Source organism: Pseudophryne corroboree, chromosome 4, assembly GCF_028390025.1.
Source record: "Pseudophryne corroboree isolate aPseCor3 chromosome 4, aPseCor3.hap2, whole genome shotgun sequence".
NCBI lineage: Eukaryota > Metazoa > Chordata > Amphibia > Anura > Myobatrachidae > Pseudophryne > Pseudophryne corroboree.
This window is the reverse complement of record NC_086447.1, coordinates 489,299,629-489,317,130: the sequence shown is the minus strand read 5'-3', so window position 1 is coordinate 489,317,130 and position 17,502 is coordinate 489,299,629. Positions and strand designations below refer to the sequence as shown.

The 17,502-nt window shown below is 45.6% G+C and overlaps 1 protein-coding gene across 6 annotated transcripts in view; it reads right to left on the bottom strand.

The window, feature by feature from the left end:
• Positions 1-17,502, bottom strand: part of FIG4 (FIG4 phosphoinositide 5-phosphatase) — a 665,438-nt gene that overhangs the window by 500,891 nt on the left and 147,045 nt on the right. For all 6 annotated transcript variants that reach the window (XM_063917119.1, XM_063917117.1, XM_063917120.1 and 3 more), the window contains exon 7: positions 8,364-8,512. In XM_063917119.1, coding sequence (XP_063773189.1) covers positions 8,364-8,512 — 149 coding nt within the window. The remainder of the gene's footprint in view (positions 1-8,363; positions 8,513-17,502) is intronic.

Sequence of the window (17,502 nt, the reverse complement as noted above, 5' to 3'; positions counted from 1 at the left end):
TTCATGTATCATCAACTAAAATGTGCTCCCCCATTTTGTTGCAACCAAAAGCCGAAGAGAGCTCGGTAAAGTTTGACAGCCCATCCACAGACCCGTACCACGGGATAAGAAGGAATTCAAATGTATACTTCGCAATACCTCGAAGCTTGATTTAAGACACGTACGGCACGATGATACATGACCCCCCAAACATGGATTCATACACACATGCTCCTGCTATCTCACTAGGTCATACCCGTTTCCTACCATCTCCTCTCCTCCCCTACCCAATCATAGAAATGTATTTACACATGACATATATTTTTCTCTTTTTGAAATGTTTTAGAAAGTGGCAGTTATTGGTGACTGCCAAAGGGTGGACTGTCAAAGTCAGAAAAATATCACGCTACACATTGCCATATTTGCACCTCATGCGTGTCCCCGCTGCGAGTGCATGGGCTCTCCCGTGCGTGCGCATACTCGCTGTTGCGTGCACCCGCAGGCGCACGGTATGTGCATTTACGGTAAAGTTTATGTGCGTCTAGCGGGCGACTCAATCGTTACATATTTTAACCATATAATGTATTTTGAAGATTATGGTCCCTTTGATAGAATCTGAAAGTTTAGTTAATGTAGCATGTTCATAGACAAAGAGATCCCTCTTTGTTTGATACGAAGGGTCAGACAGGGGTTATACAGTGGTGTTTAGTATCCATCGGAAGAGTATTTAATTAGCAATATTCCGGTGTTGGTTTGAAGCGGATTAATCGCTCGTGCGAATAGTTATGGACATAAGAAGTTTATGGACATTTACTATTATTTGCACTTTATTATCCATGCGGCGGGAAACCTAGTTTCCCACCCACCTGAGCAGTTGGAAATAGTCACAGCCCACCTGTATGAATCAACCTATGACCTTTTGTTATAATGCGAAGACGAATTCCTGTGTCCAATGAACAATAAGAATATAGGGACCATTGTACTGTATTGTGTGTAGGGTATAAAAGGACAAGCCGATCTGATCCAGCTCTCTATTCTCTTCAACGGTTCTCATTGCTGATAATCGGGAGCTGGATATCCAGAAGGCGCATGCGATTGTTTCCCTTTGTGCGTAAGTTTCTCTGCAACCATATTGCCTTTATTGTTATAAGCCATTCTCTCTCTCTCTCTCTTCTCCTCTTTCTCTCTCTTTCTCTTAAGTGTTATTGTACTGCTATTGTATTTCATGTGTAGTTATCTGGTTAGGTAGTCAATGTTATTTTGGTAGTGTATGACTTGTATTGTATTATTCTTTTGCAAATAGAACGTTCATATAAGGTGTTAGAACCTAATACCGGTATCTGTGTATTTATTATATTTCAAAGTATTCTCAGAGCGTTGGAGACGCTCGTACAGCTTTCAAGTTAACAAGGTTACACTGTGTTGCATTTACATCTTATCACTGCACAAGGGTTTACAGTATAAGTACATTGTTTTATGGTATAGTTATAAAGGTTTAACACTGTGAGCGTCAGCGCCGCTTGTGATCTCCTCGTGGTCCCAAGCATACGCTACGCTGATAGCGTATCATTACGTTAGTCGGCAGCCTATAGCGTGCTTGCCTGTACGCTCTAAGCCGTGAGCGAACGTGCCGCTCGTGCGTCTCGACCACGGCTAAGCGTTAGATACGCAACGTGCGTACACTTACGGTATTCCTTACGCCAATAGCGTACTGTGTTCTTTTACCTTTTAAAGGGTTTTACGTAAGATAAATATTTGGCTTTGTCACCAGCATCCACTAGGACGTCAGAGAAACAACCGATCTGTAGAGAGGGTCTTCAGCAGTAGATTGTCCAGCTAGGGAACAAACGTCACTCCCTACCTCTGAAGTAGGGCCATCCTCTGACCTCCATGAACACTGTTGGAGCGGAAGATTGACCCAACGCTAGAAGCATCTGGAACGCTGCCTGCAGTACGACCTTCTTGAAGTCGGAAACCGGCAAACCCTGGTGAAAATTGATCTCTAGCTGGATACGAACCCAAGCCTCAGTGCTTAGAAGTCCTTGCTATTAAAAAGTTGAGCCACAGTGGCTCTACATTGATTAGAAACCTAACCCAAGCATACCCAGACCTCCCAGTAAAAACCAGAGACATGTGCCCACCCTGTGATCTACCAGGTGGGAGGGAGGCCCGTGGGTGTGTCGGAGGACCTACAAGCAGACTGATCCGAGGATGTTGAACCTCTAACTTTGAGATCCGTTGGTGACGGATGTACCGCCCCTGTCGTGGACACGAAATGGAAGGGGCACGGAAATACCGGTATAGGTCCGTCTTGAAGCTGGAGCAGCAGTAGGGTAAATAAAAATGGACTTACCCCCAATGGCCTGTGAAATCCAGGCAGGGAGGTCCTTCCCAACCATGCCCGTAATGGACAACGTCTCTGCTGCCCTCTAGAAATCAAGATCCACCTGACACTGTCGCAGCCCAAAAAACGTTGGGTTAAGCTAGCCCAAGTGGAAATTCAGGCTCCGAGGATACAGACGACTTTTGGAGACTTCAAGAGAATATAAAGCAGAGTCCTGAATATGATCTGCCAAAGGTATCAGCTGATGCTGATGTAAACCATCCTATAAGGGACAATTGTTCAACAACAACCTACCTGCGTCGGGCAAGGCAGGAACCCTGCTGCCGCCTATTACTTCCCGACGACTCCTTCGGCGAGGTTGCACCAGGAACCGGCAGCTTCTTGGACCTCCGATATACCGAGAGGTATACAAATGGAGAGATCTTATATCGTTTCCTGCGGTCTGCGGGGAAAGGATAGGAAAACAAACATTGTTTGATACCTGAAATTGTGCATCCGGATGTCTCCAGGACCAGAGCACATCCAGCTCATCCGAAACCGGAGAAGTCGCCGAACCCCGAGGAACGTGAAGTCTAGTTCCAACTCCTTTACCTGTAGCACCAGACGAACTGCTGTCAAACACGCCTCGCCGCAAAGTGGTGTAACACTGAAGTTAGCAACCTCCTTCTAGAAACCTGGAAAGGAGAAATGACGGACGGGGTCTCTGGTTTTCAGGGACATTACCTGCATAAGCCGAGCTGTTCAAACTGGAGTACGCTGCAGCTGCGTGGAGGGCTAAGCAGATGGTTCCACCGCACAATCCGCACATAACAGGGAATTCACTGTGTTACATGTAGGTAAACGAAAAGAGAAAAGGAGGGTTACAGAAGTGTAGCCCTATGTACTCTCTGCACTATAACGTGCAGTGACAGGCACGTCTCCCTTCTCTGTCTCCAGATGTCCCCGCTATAAGCGTACTGAGCCACCGCAGCTATCTGTCTGATGCCAAGGGAAACAAAGGAATAAGAAAGGGAAGGCAACACCCGCCCTGCATGTAGTGTACTGCTAAATTAGTAAGAACAGGTGCAATACATGTTTCCCTGAAGCTCCGCTGGTTGTGGATAATTGCAGCCCATAGTGGGGCGGATTTGCAGACAGGATGCCTAACCACTAGACTACTGGCTCAGTCACTGTTAAGTTATGTGGGACGAGAACCCAGGTCTGTACCTGGAAGTCCCTGGTATAATAATAAACTGCGGTGAAAGTTTTGAGTTCCTGTACAGTAAATATTCAGTGAGCCTAACTAGGCAATGTGTTGAATTAACAGCCCTAGCCCCTTGGACCCTGGGGCACTGACTTAATAGTTGAAGAAGGGTCTAAGCCCTGCCCCCCCTGCTATGGCGCCTATGTAAAAGCAACGGCGCTAGCGCTATAACAGCCTGCCAAGGGGGTCCTTGTAATTATTGAAAACGCTACTCACCACTGTGAGATGACCTCAACTGTCCACGCAAGCAGCGGTGTCCAGGCCGAGGCTTCTGCATGAGGAAATCTGCGCCAGCGCGTGCATAGCCGCAGGGAGTCCATGTCTGGAGGACACCCTGCAGGCAATGCGATCCACGGCCGGGGAGCGGAGGAAGCTGAGCCCGCTGTGCTTAAGCTCCGCCCCCCGTATTGGTCCAAAAGCTCCAGCGCTAACACAGCGGGGGCACCCTGCCAGCAACACGACCAATGGCCGGGGAGCGGAGGGAGCTGAGCACGCTGTGATAGCGGTGGTGCTGAGCCCGCTGTGTAGCGGGATTAAGCTCCGCCCCCCATAATGGCGCCAGATTTAAACTTACTAGGCGCGCTGAGTATCCCCGCGCCGGCTCTGAGAGCCGTGCCGAGCGGGTATCAGTGTGCGGGGGAAGCGTGCAGGGTGCGGGGTGGGTGGTAGCGCTGAGTTGCTGAACGGGAGCTCTAACCATTAGGGTATAGAAGCTCCAGAATGCAAGACCCAAAACCCCGGCTGCAGAGCCTATGCCAGCGCCAACGGCTCTCTGCGCGTGCAAGGAAACGGAGAGCGGTGTGCCGCCGGAGACCAGGGATGGGTCAGAGTCTTAAATAGTTAACTGGAGACTTGAACCTGTAACCCTGTGTTCAGGAATGCAGAGCTTAGCTGTGTGAGCTATAAGAGCTCTTCTAGCGGCTGTCTCATGGCTCAGCATTAGAAAAAAGTGAAGTTTCTACTCACCGCTGCTGCTCCACATTGCAACTCGTGCTTATACACAAAGCTGGCTTTGTAGATGGAGTGACCGTGACACGCGCTGCACGCAGCGGTGTTCAGCCACTTATACCTACCGCTGCCGTGCTGCCAGGAACTTCTGCTGACGGAGCGGCCCCGACACGCGCCGCACGCAGCGGTGTCCGGCCAGTCTCCGGAAAACTACTGTCTCCTTCAGCCGAGGCCCATCCCGAGCCGCACGCAGCTGCGATGGGACCCCGCTGGCAGCTCCCGCGGTGCAGACTGGCAGTGGCAGAGCTGCCAGTCTGTGTGTGTAAGAGAGAAAAATTAAAATATTAAAGAAAAAAAAAAAATCTTCAGAGAAAAACCCAAGTGAACCAGCTCCCTTGGGCACTAAAATAAGACTGGCTTGGAGGGGGGACATAGTAGGGGAGGAGCTAGCCACATGGTTATAAATTTAAAGTGCCAGCTCCCAGTTACTGCCTACTATTTCCCCATTGTATCTGCACTCCAGTGGCCCCTAGTGGATGAAGGAGAAACAAATTTTTATACTGTAGCGTGCAGTGATTCAAGAAAGTTTGGGAACCACTGCCTTACAGTCAATATATTAAAATGTGGCAGTATCAGTAAAGATTGTGATAATGAGCCATGGACTGTGTGTGGCGCAGGAGGGATCCGTCCACACAGGGAAGAAAAGGCAGACGTGAGCACACCTAATTGCTGCTGCTGGAGAGTACAAACAGTCCAGGTGTGGGACTGGGCAGTCAGTGAGGCTACTGCCACCAGCCTACAGTATATACATGCTGGGTATACTAGCACAGCAGCGCCTGCAGTATCATACCTGTGTTGTTATGCCTTGACAATGATTCCAAAGAGAATAGAAACGTTGGTTGTATGATTGCAAAAAAATTCAGCATGCAATATCTAATAAATATGATGAATTAATTGGAGAGTGCCTTCTTCCTGACTTTCTCAGGATACAGTACAAAATATTTATGGTAATACCCGTTCAGTATTTTACCTGAAGGATCACCCCATTATTTGACTTTTCTGATGTGAATGTCAAACTACAAACTACACTGTATATATATATATATATATATATATATATATATATATACACACACAAACGAGTATATATATATATATATATATATATATATATATATATAGTAGATATTCAGCACTCACTTTAACATAAAGAAACAGCATGCCGGGTGCCATCCATAGTGAAACTTCACAGCATAAACAGGACAGAAATTGGCGGCACTCACGGACTTTTCAGGAGCTAAAGGACCACAAGGCTCTTGTGGTCCTTTAGCTCCTGAAAAGTCTGTGAGTGCCACCAATTTCTGTCCTATATATATATATATATATATATATATATATATATATATATATATATATATATAAAACCACAGCACTCACCACCCCAGAAGCGGGGTGCAGTATCTGCACTCACCACTCATGGGGTGGGGTGCATGTAGCCCATGGCCACCAACCCAAATACATACAAGCAGAAAGTTTTTGAGACTATGTTATAGTGTAGGACCTGCATGAAGGTGGGGTACCTTGGCGAGTGGTTTGCAGGTTTTCGTGCATTGGCCAATTCACCAACTAAACCCCCATCATTTATTTATTGATGATGTGAGGATAAGTGAGCTTGCTATGGTGAGTGATGAACTTTCTGCTTATATATATATATATATATATATATATATATAGTGGTGAGAGGGCATGTGTCTCACCACAATTGCTCACATTCTGGTGGGATCAGCTCCATCCAAGGGAGAAGTGAACAAGTCCTGCACATTCTGTGCAGCTGGAGAAACTGTTGTCTGGGTTTTCCAGCTCACCCAGAGACAGCAGGAAGTCAGGTGCAGGAGAGGGGTTTAAAAATCCAATTTACCCACAATGCATGGCGCTGATGCCTGTTAGAGGCCAGTGAGCAGGGCTGAGTTTATAGCACCAGGGACTGTGGACATTGGCCGTGCCAGGAGAGTATGGCATGTGTACCTGCAAGCCACTGCAGGAGAATGACTGGTAAGCACAGGAAGTGCTAGGACCTTTTATGTTAATTTGTTTAATTTTTCTGTCTATACCTCTGTGACCAGGCCCAAGCCTGGGTATGCTGTGCTGCAGTGTCTGATGCCAGTAAAGACAGTATGGTTGTAACCGGAAAACCTGCCTGCAAGTCCTTATTTACAATACCCAAGTTACAAAATAAGTATATACACAAATAAATTACTCTTAATTTGCGCTATAATACAAGCAGCACCAGAGATGGAACCCCTGTTAGTGGGAAACCAAAATATGCATATGAACAAAACCAAGTATCTCTGTGCGCTAATATATATGTCACTGTGAATTCAGTTCAGGAAGAAGCCGTTCTTACGAAGGGTCAACCAATACTCAATATGTCGAGGCCAGTTGGTACTCAGGTGGTCAGGGTGAGGTTCCCTAAAAATATACCCTCTCACCAAGAATAACCCAAAATGAAGGAAAAAAATCAGACATATATAGTTCAAACTTTTCCTTTTGCTTCTTAAAATACATTTAAAACACATAAATAGTATCACAGACCCAATAAATCCAAACACATGTCTGAGTACAGAAAGTTGGAATAGAATCCACCCTCACCTTTAGCAAAAGGTGTGAGCTCTGGGTGGAATCACATACACCAGAACATGGCAGGTATTGATTGGTGAACCATACGCGTTTCGTCTATCAAGACTCCATCAGGGGTATGTAGCTAATAAAACGATTAGGTGTAAGGTTTACTGTGTAGACACACTCAATGCTTGAATAAGCCTTTGAAGACCATAAATCATAAAAGGTGGTGGCCCAATCACTTCATCATAAAGGTTTTTTTGTTTGGGCATAAATTAAAAGTGGCATCCCGTAGGGTTGCCCTATGCAGCTATAACGCTTCCAATCTGGTGACAGAACACAGTTCGCTGATGTGCTACATAATACTTCATAATACTTTTTGACCTGGCACCACACTTTTTTGGACTGAGGGCTGTCATTTTCTATCTATGTGTGTATGTATGTGTGTGTGTATGTGTGTATGTATGTATGTATGTACGTACGTACATATATATATGTATATATACACACACATACACATATATACACACACACACACACACACTGACACACTTGCACTCCAACCGTGGCCGCAGCAGTCACTGCAGACAGACAAAGCTGTCTCCTTCTAAAAAAAAACTGGTCTGTCAGAGTGGGTTACTGGGTACTCAGAAACCCCCCTTACGTGCGCCACTGATACTAACCAGACAATATCAACCTGAACTGCAGAAATACTAGTATTGAGTCAGTCAATTCTGGCACATACACACTCAGAGGCACACTAGTTGCAAAGAAGTACTGTAACGTTCCCCACTTTGATATATTGATTTTTCCAGGTGAGGAGAAATAGACAAATTAATGCTAATATTGAAAAATTCTAGATCTTCTTACAAAAACAACAAGGTTTAATGTGCGTGTGTATTGTATACATAATTACAGATATTTATGTTGAAATGTGACCAGCACAATAAGTGCCAGAATAGGTTCAACAGGGAAGGGGTTGGAAAAAATATATAGAAACTTTAGGTCTTTCTCATATAAAAAGATACTGCATACTCCAAAAAGCAACAATAATGTGGTGGGTATTTCAATTACAGGTGAACTGATAAACAGAGATGTGGGATTTTCATTAAAAGTTTATTTTGAAGATAATAAGATTAATTTTCTGTAAATACTTAGGTGCTCAAACATGCTCAGAGGAAATAAACACCACCAATCTGAGATGCTCATCAAATAATTAGACTTACTCACCACTTCCTCCATGGCTACTTAATGCCTCATCTTCAAATATATCAAAACCTTCCTGACGAGTCTGCATTGTCATCTCAGACTTCATCTCTGTGGGTGTCCTTAGAATTGTAAGATTGTACTGGAGCGAATGGCTTAAATCATAACTGTAGCTGAAAGTGAAACATAATGGCAGAACTAAAATAAATTGCAACGTTTTATGGTAGAGAAAGAATACTAAGAGAAAAAAAAGAAAATGACAAGTCTGTGAAATTTAGGGAGGAATTCAATTATCTGCTGTAATTTACCGTAGCTAATTAACCACCCCTCCCCCCCAGGCTACCCAATTAGCCCCGATGCCGACAATGATCAGATGAAAAACAAAATCCCCAAAAAACAACCTCGTTTTCGCGATCGCAGTCATGAAAACACAAAGGTACGGAAACTTATCCCAGATCCTATGTGTTTATGCCCGAAAAATTTGGCATTTATTGGGAGAAAAAAAGGCCTACAATCAAATTGACGCCCCACAAAAAAAAAAAAAAAATTTGCGGTAAAAGCTTATTTACAGGTATTTCTTAAAAATAAACATAAAACATTTCATGGCTAATTGAATCCACCCCAAAGTGTAGTATATTGTTTTATATATATATATATATATATATATATATATATATATATATACATATATATATATATACACACATACATACATACATACATACATACATACATACGGAAGGCCTGACTGACTGACTAACTGACAGATCCATCACTAATTCTCTTACTTCCCGATATGTTGAGAAGCTGAAATTCAACACAGGTATTCTTCAGGGGTGTGGATCATTAGATCGACAGTGTCTAGGTCAACAATGTTTAGGTCGACTACTATAGGACGACAGTCACTAGGTCGACAGGGTTTGAAGGTCGACAGGGTTTCTAGGTCGACATGTTCTAGTTCGACATGAGTTTTTCATGTTTTTTTTGGTGTCGTTTACTCCGTACAGTGACCAGGAAGCCCAATTAGTGCACAGTGTCCCCTCGCATGGCGAGCGAAAGGTGACTCGCTCCGCTACCGCTGTGCTCGGCACCGGTTACCGTTCCATTCGTAGTCCACGTGGATCATTAAGTATGAAAAGATGCAAAAAAAGAAAAAAAATTGAAAAACTCATGTCGACCTAGAAAACCTGTCGACCTATAGTGGTCGACCTAAACATTGTCGACCTAGACACGGTCGATCTTCAGACTGGATCCCATTCTTCAGGTGGGAAATAGGTAAACTATGTAATTAGAATTTGAATAAACCTTCTCTAAGGGGGTTGACATAACGACTTTGATACTGATGCATGGCTTGCGTTGCGTGAACGATAGTGCCCAAACGGACAATCGGATCAAAATTTGGATTGCACATCCAGTGTGTAGAATTTAATAAACCACAAAAATGGTCCTATCACTATTTACCATATCTGCTATGGGTGCTCCTCAGGTAACGCCAAGTACCATGAATTAATATTTACTTACATGAAGACGTCTCAAATTTACATCTCTATAGAGTTACCACATTTTTTACACTCATTTATATTTATAACCGTGAAAATCAGAAACTCCCATGCGAAGAACAGGTAGAACAGATAGTTTAACACATGAAATCTACCAAACAAATGGAAGATCGGGCACTTTCAGGTGCTGTGTCTCTAATGCTGCTGCTATAACGTTTGGGGGTAGTCACACCCCAACCATACACCAAAAGAAACAAAAGAGAGAAATAGCAGCGCTAATTGGAATATTGTATAACAATTCTAATAAGAAGGATTGAGTGATTAAATAATTTTTCAATTTAATAAAACATAATTTTAGGCCTCATTAAAAATTGGATACAAAATCCAAAAACAATTTAAGACAATAAAAACAACAAATATGGGTCAAATATTCATAACTGCCTATCACATTAGCATCCGTTCCTATCGTTGAACCTGGAACATATAGCAGATGGAGACAGACTGACAGCGCAGTCACACCAATACACTTTACCCAAAAGACCGCTAGAGGTGTAGTCCCTTAAGAGTGTCTCTGATGTTTTACTCAAAACCAGCCAGGTTTGGGATCCTCATTTAACACGGTGTCCTCTTTGTAGATATGGGGTTGATGGTATTCCTAGTCGTGAGATGTTTGTCTCGTCTTTTCTGCAGATGGCACTGTCCAGTATTTGGTCCGGATGTGATGCGGCAGTAAAAATGACGTAATTGTCGACCCAAGTAGCCTCCCCCTGACGCGTTTCGCTGCAAGCACTGATAAAGCTGCAGTGCTTGCAGCGAAACGCGTCAGAAGGAGGCTACTTGGGTCGACAATTACGTCATTTTTACTGCCGCATCACATCCGGACCAAATACTGGACTGTGCCATCTGCAGAAAAGACGAGACAAACATCTCACGACTAGGAATACCATCAACCCCATATCTACAAAGAGGACACCGTGTTAAATGAGGATCCCAAACCTGGCTGGTTTTGAGTAAAACATCAGAGACACTCTTAAGGGACTACACCTCTAGCGGTCTTTGGGTAAAGTGTATTGGTGTGACTGCGCTGTCAGTCTGTCTCCATCTGCTATATGTTCCAGGTTCAACAATAGGAACGAATGCTAATGTGATAGGCAGTTATGAATATTTGACCCATATTTGTTGTTTTTATTGTCTTAAATTGTTTTTGGATTTTGTATCCAATTTTTAATGAGGCCTAAAATTATGTTTTATTAAATTGAAAAATTATTTCATCACTCAATCCTTATTAGAATTGTTATACAATATTCCAATTAGCGCTGCTATTTTTCTCTTTTGTTTCTTTTAGTTTAACACATGAGATTATGGAAGTTCTTCAATTTGCAATTGTGATGATTTGTAATAGCGATCTCTCGAAGCATTATTAATGCCAGCTATCACACCCAAGGAGGATTGGTCAAACTTATATATAGAAATGCACACTTCTCAAATATACTCTCTCCGGCCAGAGACAAAATAGATGAAATGGCAATATAGATTGAGATGACTTTTAAAATATCTTTGTGTCAAATTTGACTACACTATCACAATTTCAGGGAGTTCTTCTTCACTCTCAGAAGAGCAGGGCACTCTACTTGACATGAATTTGGTTGCAATCCCACCAGCAACCTGGATCTCTTCTCCAGGAATTATTTTTGCTAGGCAATAGTAGCTAATATTGTAATTATTATTATTATTATTATTATTATTATTATTAAAGGATATGTACTTTAAAATAAGATTTTACTCACCGGTAAATCTATTTCTCGTAGTCCGTAGTGGATGCTGGGAACTCCGTAAGGACCATGGGGAATAGACGGGCTCCGCAGGAGACTGGGCACTCTAAAAGAAAGATTAGGTACTATCTGGTGTGCACTGGCTCCTCCCTCTATGCCCCTCCTCCAGACCTCAGTTAGGATACTGTGCCCGGAAGAGCTGACACAATAAGGAAGGATTTTGAATCCCGGGTAAGACTCATACCAGCCACACCAATCACACCGTATAACTCGTGATACTATACCCAGTTAACAGTATGAAATATAACTGAGCCTCTCAACAGATGGCTCAACAATAACCCTTTAGTTAGGCAATAACTATATACAAGTATTGCAGACAATCCGCACTTGGGATGGGCGCCCAGCATCCACTACGGACTACGAGAAATAGATTTACCGGTGAGTAAAATCTTATTTTCTCTGACGTCCTAGTGGATGCTGGGAACTCCGTAAGGACCATGGGGATTATACCAAAGCTCCCAAACAGGCGGGAGAGTGCGGATGACTCTGCAGCACCGAATGAGAGAACGCAAGGTCCTCCTCAGCCAGGGTATCAAATTTGTAGAATTTTGCAAACGTGTTTGCCCCTGACCAAGTTGCAGCTCGGCAAAGTTGTAAAGCCGAGACCCCTCGGGCAGCCGCCCAAGATGAGCCCACCTTCCTTGTGGAATGGGCTTTTACTGATTTAGGATGCGGCAATCCAGCCGCAGAATGCGCCAGCTGAATTGTGCTACAAATCCAGCGAGCAATAGTCTGCTTAGAAGCAGGGGCACCTATTTTGTTGGGTGCATACAGGATAAAAAACGAGTCAGTTTTCCTGACTCCAGCCGTCCTGGAAATATACATTTTTAAGGCCCTGACTACGTCCAGTAACTTTGAATCTTCCAAGTCCCCAGTAGCCGCAGGCACTACAATAGGTTGGTTCAAGTGAAAAGCTGATACCACCTTAGGGAGAAACTGGGGACGAGTCCTCAATTCTGCCCTATCCATATGGAAAATCAGATAAGGGCTTTTACATGACAAAGCCGCCAATTCTGACACACGCCTGGCCGAAGCCAAGGCCAATAACATGACCACTTTCCACGTGAGATATTTCAGATCCACAGTTTTAAGTGGCTCAAACCAATGTGATTTCAGGAAACTCAACACCACGTTGAGATCCCACGGTGCCACAGGAGGCACAAAAGGGGGCTGAATATGTAGCACTCCCTTTACAAAAGTCTGAACTTCAGGCAGTGAAGCCAGTTCTTTCTGGAAGAAAATCGACAGAGCCGAAATCTGGACCTTAATGGAACCCAATTTTAGGCCCATAGTCACTCCCGACTGTAGGAAGTGCAGAAAACGACCCAGCTGAAATTCCTCTGTTGGGGCCTTCCTGGCCTCACACCACGCAACATATTTCCGCCAAATACGGTGATAATGGTTTGCGGTTACTTCTTTCCTGGCTTTTATCAGCGTAGGAATGACTTCCTCCGGAATGCCCTTTTGCTTTAGGATCCGGAATTCAACCGCCATGCCGTCCAACGCAGCCGCGGTAAGTCTTGGAACAGACAGGGCCCCTGCCGTAGCAGATCCTGTCTGAGCGGTAGAGGCCATGGGTCCTCTGATATTATTTCTGTAAGTTCTGGGTACCAAGCTCTTCTTGGCCCATCCGGAACCACGAGTATCGTTCTTACTCCTCGTTTTCTTATTATTCTCAGTACCTTTGGTATGAGAGGCAGAGGAGGGAATACATAAACCGACTGGTACACCCACGGTGTCACTAGAGCGTCCACAGCTATTGCCTGAGGGTCCCTTGACCTGGCGCAATATCTAGTTTTTTGTTTAGGCGGGACGCCATCATGTCCACCTGTGGCCTTTCCCAACGGTTTACCAACAGTTGGAAGACTTCTGGATGAAGTCCCCACTCTCCCGGGTGTCGGTCGTGTCTGCTGAGGAAGTCTGCTTCCCCGTTGTCCACTCCCGGAATGAACACTGCTGACAGTGCTAAGACGTGATTTTCCGCCCATCGGAGAATCCTTGTGGCTTCTGCCATCGCCATCCTGCTTCTTGTGCCGCCCTGTCGGTTTACATGGGCGACTGCCGTGATGTTGTCTGATTGGATCAGTACCGTCTGGTTTTGAAGCAGAGGCCTTGCCAGACTTAGGGCATTGTAAATGGCCCTCAGTTCCAGAATATTTATGTGTAGGGACGACTCCTGACTTGACCAAAGTCCTTGGAAATTTCTTCCCTGTGTGACTGCCCCCCAGCCTCGAAGGCTGGCATCCGTGGTTACCAGGACCCAGTCATGTATGCCGAATCTGCGGCTCTCTTGAAGATGAGCACTCTGCAGCCACCACAGTAGAGATACCCTGGTCCTTGGAGACAGGGTTATCAGCCGATGCATCTGAAGATGCGATCCCGACCACTTGTCCAAGAGGTCCCACTAAAAGGTTCTTGTATGGAACCTGCCGAATGGAATTTTGCTTCGTAAGAAGCTACCATTTTTCCCAGGACTCGTGTGCAGTGAGATACCTGTTTTGGTTTCAGGAGGTCTCTGACTAGAGATGACAGCTCCTTGGCTTTCTCCTGCGGGAGAAACACTTTTTTCTGTTCTGTGTCCAGAACCATCCCCAGGAACAGTAGGCGTGTGGTAGGAACCAGCTGTGACTTTGGAATGTATAGAATCCATCCGTGCTGTTGTAGCACTTCCCGAGATAGTGCTACTCCGACCAACAACTGCTCCTTGGACCTCGCCTTTATAAGGAGATCGTCCAATTACGGGATAATTAAAACTCCCTTTTTTCGAAGGAGTATCATCATTTCTGCCATTACCTTGGTAAAGACCCTCGGTGCCGTGGACAGTCCAAATGGCAGTGTTTGGAATTGGTAATGGCAATCCTGTACCACAAATCTGAGGTACTCCTGGTGAGGATGGTAAATGGGGACATGTAGGTAAGTATCCTTGATGTCCAGGGATACCATGTAATCCCCCTCCTCCAGGCTTGCAATAACCGCCCTGAGCGATTCCATCTTGAACTTGTTTTTATGTATGTGTTCAAGGATTTCAAATTTAAAACGGGTCTCACAGAACCGTCCGGTTTCGGTACCACAAACAGTGTGGAATAGTAACCCCGCCCTTGTTGAAGTAGGGGCACCTTGACTATCACCTGCTGGGAATACAGCTTGTGAATTGCCTCTAGCACAGCCTCCCTGCCTGAGGGAGTTGTCGGCAAGGCAGATTTGAGGAAACGGCGGGGGGGGGGGGGGAACGCCTCGAATTCCAGCTTGTACCCCTGAGATACTACTTGAAGGATCCAGGGATCCACCTGTGAGCGAGCCCACTGATCGCTGAAATTTTTGAGGCGGCCCCCCACCGTACCTGGCTACGCCTGTGGAGCCTCCGCGTCATGCGGTGGACTCAGAGGAAGCGGGGGAAGAATTTTGATTCTAGGAACTGGCTGACTGGTGCAGCTTTTTCCCTCTTCCCTCGTCTCTGTGCAGAAAGGAAGCGCCTTTGACCCGCTTGCTTTTCTGAAGCCGAAAGGACTATACGTGATAATACAGTGCTTTTCTTAGGCTGTGAGGAAACCTGAGGTAAAAAAATTTCTTCCCAGCTGTTGCTGTGGATACGAGGTCCCAGAGACCATCCCCAAACAATTCCTCACCCTTATAAGGCTCTATGTGCCTTTTAAAGTCAGCATCACCTGTCCAGTGTCGGGTCTCTAATACCCTCCTGACAGAATGGACATTGCATTAATTCTGGATGCCAGCCGGCAAAATATCCCTCTGTGCATCCCTCATATATAAGACGACGTCTTATGTTCGCAAAATAGTATCCCTGTTTGACAGGGTTACAGACCACGCTGCAGCAGCACTATCTGCAGGTCTCAGTCTAGTACCTGAGTGTGTAAATACAGACTTCAGGATAGCCTCCTGCTATTTATCAGCAGGTACCTTCAAAGTGGCCGTATCCTAAGACGGCAGTGCCACCTTTTTTGACAAACGTGTGAGCGCCTTATCCACCCTAGGGGATATCTCCCAGCGTAACTTATCCTCTGGCGGGAAAGGGTACGCCCTCAGTAACTTTTTAGAAATTACCAGTTTCTTATAGGGGGAACCCACGCTTTTTCACACTTCATTCACTCATTTGATGGGGGAACAAAACACTGCCTGCTTTTTCTCCCCACCCATAAAACCATTTTTTTTTAGTGGTACTTGGGTTAATGTCAGAAATGTGTAACACATTTTTTATTGCCGGGATCATGTAACGGATGTTCCTAGTGAATTGTGTATATGTCTCAACCTCGTCGACACTGGAGTCAGACTCCGTGTCGACATCTGTGTCTGCCATCTGAGGGAGCGGGCGTTTTTGAGCCCCTGATGGCCTTTGAGACGCCTGGGCAGGCCCGGGCTAAGAAGCCGGCTGTCCCATAGCTGTTACGTCATCCAGCCTTTTATGTAAGGAGTTGACACGGTCGGTTAATACCTTCCACCTATCCATCCACTCTGGTGTCGGCCCACAGGGGGCGACATCCCATTTATCGGCATCTGCTCCGCCTCCACATAAGCCTCCTCATCAAACATGTCGACACAGCCGTACCGACATACCGCACACACACAGGGAATGCTCTGACTGAGGACAGGACCCCACACAGCCCTTTGGGGAGACAGAGAGAGAGTATGCCAGCACACACCAGAGCGCTATATAATGTAGGGATAAACACTATCACTGAGTGAATTTTCCCCAATAGCTGCTTGTATAAACAATATTGCGCCTAAATTTAGTGCCCCCCCTCTCTTTAGTGCCAGTGTGCCGAGGGAGATAGCTCCGCCCCTTTTTCGCGGACTTTTCTCCCGCTTTTTTATGGATTCTGGCAGGGGTAATTATCACATATATAGCCTCTGGGGCTATATATTGTGATTATTTTGCCAGCCAAGGTGTTTTTATTGCTGCTCAGGGCGTTCCCCCCCAGCGCCCTGCACCCTCAGTGACCGGAGTGTGAAGTGTGTATGAGGAGCAATGGCGCACAGCTGCAGTGCTGTGCGCTACCTTGGTGAAGACTGAAGTCTTCTGCCGCCGATTTTCCGGACCATCTTCATGCTTCTGGCTCTGTAAGGGGGACGGCGGCGCGGCTCCGGGAACGAACACCAAGGACGGGTCCTGCGGTCGATCCCTCTGGAGCTAATGGTGTCCACAGTAGCCTAAGAAGCCCAAGCTAGCTGCAAGCAGGTAGGTTCGCTTCTTCTCCCCTTAGTCCCTCGTTGCAGTGAGCCTGTTGCCAGCAGGTCTCACTGTAAAATAAAAAACCTAACATATACTTTCTTTCTAGGAGCTCAGGAGAGCCCCTAGTGTGCATCCAGCTCGGCCGGGCACAGAAATCTAACTGAGGTCTGGAGGAGGGGCATAGAGGGAGGAGCCAGTGCACACCAGATAGTACCTAATCTTTCTTTTAGAGTGCCCAGTCTCCTGCGGAGCCCGTCTATTCCCCATGGTCCTTACGGAGTTCCCAGCATCCACTAGGACGTCAGAGAAAATAAAACGGAGAGACATAGGGGTATATTCAATTGAAGTCGAAAACTGCAGTCTGTCGAAAAGACGTCAGTTTTCGACTTTTTAAGGTCGAATCGTGATTCGACCTATTCAATATTTTCGACAAGTCGATGAATTCGACTTGTCGAAAAGCACGTGGATCGGCGGAATAGCTGCCGATCCACGTGCTTGTGTCGAAAACGGGGGCAAAACTGTCAGGTTTTGGCCCCCTTTTCGACCATCTCAGTCTGACATCAAAAAATGTCGGACTGAGATACAGATCCAGAGGAGGAAAGGGGGGAGAGCCGCAGGGAGACGGGGGACTGCCGCGGGCAGCCAGA